The sequence below is a fragment of the Phoxinus phoxinus genome (genome assembly GCF_949152265.1).
Source record: "Phoxinus phoxinus genome assembly, chromosome: 19".
In the NCBI taxonomy this organism is placed as follows: domain Eukaryota; kingdom Metazoa; phylum Chordata; class Actinopteri; order Cypriniformes; family Leuciscidae; genus Phoxinus; species Phoxinus phoxinus.
Window position 1 is genome coordinate 12039295 of NC_136894.1, and position 4910 is coordinate 12044204.

The 4910-nt window shown below is 36.3% G+C and overlaps 1 protein-coding gene across 1 annotated transcript; it reads right to left on the minus strand.

Moving 5' to 3' along the window:
• Positions 1 to 977: 977 nt before the first annotated feature.
• Positions 978 to 4634, minus strand: tnfa (tumor necrosis factor a (TNF superfamily, member 2)). Its single transcript, XM_079591592.1, has 4 exons — positions 4242 to 4634; positions 4131 to 4158; positions 3946 to 4014; positions 978 to 3247 (listed from the first exon to the last, which is right to left on the minus strand). The coding sequence occupies exons 1-4, from the start codon at positions 4419 to 4421 to the stop codon at positions 2814 to 2816; spliced, it is 711 nt and encodes a 236-aa protein (XP_079447718.1). The 5' UTR covers positions 4422 to 4634; the 3' UTR covers positions 978 to 2813.
• Between the last annotated feature and the right edge of the window lie 276 nt (positions 4635 to 4910).

Genomic DNA, 4910 nt, shown 5'->3' on the forward strand with positions numbered 1-4910 from the left:
GACATTGGTATCACAAGAATATCTCTGTGTCAATAGCAATTTTATTTTCCGTCGTAACTATAAAGACAACAGACACTGCGCTTTTATGGTCTGCTCTCCTTCTTTAATTAACTATATTTCATGATTAGTTCACTGGAATGCACAAAGAATCTCTCTTTTTTCCAAATTCTTACTCACATAGATTTTCTCCCCATTCTTACTTCTATTCCTTATTTTGCAAATTGTCAGTGTGTACTGGAATGTTTCTAAAGCATGGACATACATTATATGTTGTCTGTCAAAATTACGTAAAGCACTTTGAAATATCCATCAATGTTCCAGGTAATTACGAAACATTTTTAGTCAAAGCAAACTTAATGTTATAGATTTACATATTTTACTACAGTAATGTTTAAATGCCATTTTGGCCCTCTAGCAGTTAAAAAACAAAACTTCATGCATTTTGCAGAATAACATTGTTTTGATTTTGCTTTGGCTCTGTGTGACTGTGATAGATAATCCAATATAATACTTTACATGGAACCTACATATTACACTTTATCTGTTCAATTACTCACCTGTTGAGTAATAAAAACGCCATCTCCGCATTACTTTTACAACATTTCAAATCCCTCAGTTCACGCCAACTCCCAATAAACCAAGCCGATGTTGATTCTTGTTTTATTACAAGCCCTGTCTTTTTGCCAGCAAACTCTCCTCTGTTCAACGTTTTTTTAAAGCGGGTGATTCCCCGGAGGTTTGAGATTTAGCTGCTCCAGGTCAACCTTTCTCATTAATTGTGACAAGACAACTGACCTATGCCAATCACATACTATACACATGCACCAAATTAGCTAGAGCAACATTTATCTATTTACAGGTATGTGACGAGAGACACACAGGCGAGTAACCTATGCAATTTCCTGTGAAAACCATCCCATCAGATCTAAAATATACACTTAGTAGGCTTACCAAAATGAATCAAGATAAGACAAAAGCACATTTTGCACGTTCGATAATTTATTGACTCAATGCAATTTTTTTATATTTTTGAACAAAAGTTACATAGTGTACCTTTAACATGTCCATAATATTTCCATGAAAGATTTTTAGGATTGTCTACTAAAATAATTTATTAATACTTTTACAATTCTAAGTTTCCTTTTGATGTTCGACGGTTGAGGGATAAGGAGAATAATGTCTCTTTATTTTGGCCTGTTCTTGAAAATGCATTCTTATAGCCAACCTTTAAAACTAATTGTCAGTCGTCGATTGTTTACAGTTTTACTGATTATTAAGAATGATTTGAGAATACAATTTTTTAAAATATGATCTCAATAACTCACAGGTAAAGGGTATATATCTTCCACAACATTTTTTCTTCTAGCCTATTTAATGAATTTTCATCAAAACTCAAAATGACCCATGTAGAACAAAAAGGGGAAAAAATAAGAAAATATATACACTGCACAAAATATACAATCATTGACAAATAGTGTAATTAATTAACTGACATAAAACACATGTGACAACTTGCCCTGACCTGAGATTTATGGAAAATACTCTTGTTCTGCGAAGACAGTTCAAAGTTTTAGCTAAAAAGCAGCATAACACTAAGCACAGAAAACGTATTATAACCATAAATGTTATGTTACTATAACTTAGAATTGGTATTTCATGGCAGATTATAGCTGTAGGCAAATTAGAGAATTACCTCTATCATAATACATTATATCCCTCAATGCCTCAAGCAAGAGATTTTCCACAGTATTGTCTCAAAAACATCTACTTTATAGTCACACTGGTGGCCTTGAAGCCCACTGTCTTTCTGTGTAAGTTTCATTAACAGCAGCATCTCACCACATGAACAACAGTGCTTTCTATTATTCAAACATCAGATGGAGATAGATAATGACTAATGAATGCCACTATGAAGCAGAGCCCACTGTTTTTACTGCTCCTTGCCCATTGTTGGGTAGATTCACAGACCGGCTTGGAGTAACCACAAATACATAATGGTGCATGCAAGGGAGTTTCCCCTCACTGAAACCACTGTCTCTGATGAGGAAACAGTGTCAGCGGAAACATGGTTGCAGAGGGGTTTGTAAATGAGCATGTGAAATGCATTTTCCTAGGACCCCCTAGGAATTCCCCGAAGACCCCCCGAAGTAAATTCACTTGGGCCAATTGAAAATTTTTGATGTGACCAGTCACTAGAAATTTTGTGTTGGGGAGGTTAGATTTTTTTTACAGTGTATCCTGCGAATTGGGACAATAAAAAGTTTGTTTGGCCTTTTTGGCAGAACATTTTCATCACAACCAATGTTTCCTCTACACAACCAACATTCATCCTTTTGCTCTCAGTAGCCTATACTATTCTTAAAGGAAAACTGCCAATTACACATCAGAAATGAATTGGAATTGATTTTATATGGATTACATGGATTGCTGAGAGTTCATTTGGTTTTAGATTTATTAAATGTTTGAATTTCATCACAGTAGCAGTCAAATAGTTATCATTCTTTTAATAAATAGGTAAATAAATAGTTGAATAAATAAATACAATATTTTAACATTTTACCACAAACAATATATAAATAACAAACAATATATAAATAACATGACATGTTTTTCAGCACTTAAAATAATATCTGGATTTATCTGATCCATACTATAACATGGAGTTATAGTTTTGACCCGTTTTAATATAAAACATTGAGGAGTCTTTTCAGTCTCAGCAATGGTGACATTGCAGTAGAAGCTCAGCATAGTGCTTTCCTCTCCACAGGTTTCCATTCTTTCCTTACTGTTCAAGTTTAGCTTGACGTCCATGTTCAAAGAGCAAACACCCCAAAGAAGGTCTTTCCGTTTTCATAGTCGACGCGGGGCAGGAGTTTTGAAGTGGTTTCGGTGCTCAGTCTGTCTCCGGCTCGTAACTGGAAGGCCGCGCCGAGGTAAATTGTGTTGTACGACAGCTCTTCAGTGTCAGACGCGTGTACGCATGCGGAGCGGATAGCGCTGAAAAGCGGCTTGTTGCTTGCATAGGAATCGGAAAAGCGCTTCACCGCGTGGCTCATATACACAGCGTCGTGGTCCGCAGGCCTGTCAGCCGAGCAGCTGATGTGGAAAGAGACTTGGGTGTAGACGAAGTAAATGCCGTCATAAGGAATGATGATCTCTCTATTTACTAATTCCAATCCGCCTGAAGAGAAAGCTTGGTCCTGGTCCACTTTCCAATCTAGGGTTGTGTCTTTAGGCTCATATCCACCTATAGAAGAGAATCCAAAAAACATGGAATAAGTCAGATACAGATTTTACATTAGACATCAAGTGCATCCCAACAAAGTAGACGGCCATAATTATTTTACGGTCTTGTTTAGGCCCTAATGCAATTTAGCTATAGGCTACTCGTATTTGAACGTTTCAAGCTGCATAAATTAACATTAGTTAATATAATAGGAACAATAAATGACCTAGCCTAGATTAATTAGTGCTGTGAAATTGTTAATTTACATTCATTTAAGGACGCATCAAATTGATACCAATGCGTTAACACATTGAACAATTTATTTCTTAAAATTAAACCAAATAAATGTGTTTTTGGATTTTTAAATGTCTCTTAAGTTCAATATGCTCTTGCCAGCCAACACACCAAATGCACAAACTATTGACCTTTGCTGTAAAACTGTATAAACTTTTTAGGGTCATATTTTCTTTTACTTTGTATAGTTTGTATGGTTTTCAAGGATGAGATCATGCAACACAATGGTGTTGATATGTGTTCATTACAACGTTCATATAGGTATATCCAAAGAGTATTTGGACTTAAAATGTATAATATAATGCAAAATAGTTGAAACTTGTAATGCATTCTGTTATAATATACTAGCACATCTGGTGTGCAATACTTTTTACTATTTATTCACAGCCCATTTACCACTTTTAGCACTTTGGAATCAAGCTTACCTGTTAAATGGATGGCAGCCTTGGAAGTTAATTTTGCATGTGAAAAATGATCTCTTGTAAGCCTGAGCCCTGATGTGGAGAGACACAAAAATTATCATATCATAAGATGATTTAGTTCCACAGAAAATAAAATAAGCTGGTATGAATGGAACAAAGGGGATCTGAAAGTTAGTGTCTGAACTCACCAGTTCCACTTTCCTGATTACTCTGAGACTATAGAGAGAACAAGAGACACATGATTACACATCTGATAATGCAATTATGATAATGTTATGCATACGGATCAAGATTCTGACCTTGTTGAGCGTGAAGCAGACGGCAGCGGCAGCACACAGGGTCACAGCCAGAAAAACCCCACACACCCGCCATACGCCTGACTTTGAAGAGTCAGCCTTCCTCCTCGACACCATCACCCTCGGTAAAGGTAGTGTTCCTTCTTCAAGACCCAACAATACTTGACTGTCATGCTCCATCATTACTGTGTGTTAGTTCTCCGAAAGATGTACAAATGCAGATGCTGCCAAAATGCTTTTTAAAAGGTTCTGTAAAGTCTTCTCAGCGCAGTTTATCACTTCAGTGCTTTGCGTTGTTGGTCCGTCGCTGTTGTGTTCAGAATATACTGGTTCTTCATTCTTTTTAAAGCTCAGAGACTAAGACCAAGGGAAACTCCAGTGATGTCAGAGTAGTGTGGAGAAAAGTAAGTGGTAGAGTGAGATGGTGGGGAGAAACCAGTTACACTCACACCCACTTAAACGTATGGGAACTACAATCTCTAAAAATAATGCTCTCATTTTATGGGCATGTTTATGGTTTTGAGTGTGACATCATACAGGTTGAGTGTGACATCATATATATATCATGCATAATTGCATAACAAAAGTTTGGTTACACTTTATTTTACGGTGTCATTGTTACAGTGCGATTATATATTTAACTACTGAGTAATATTAAGTGCATGTACCACT

Bases quoted from the DNA above. Each gene is read 5' to 3' on its own strand.
- tnfa (XM_079591592.1), bottom strand. From the start codon at position 4,421: ATGATGGAGCATGACAGTCAAGTATTGTTGGGTCTTGAAGAAGGAACA. The intron at 4,015-4,130 runs GTGAGTTCAGAC...TCTCCACATCAG, and splicing joins TAATCAGGAAAGTGGAACTG to GGCTCAGGCTTACAAGAGAT. The intron at 3,248-3,945 runs GTAAGCTTGATT...TCTCTTCTATAG, and splicing joins GGCTGCCATCCATTTAACAG to GTGGATATGAGCCTAAAGAC.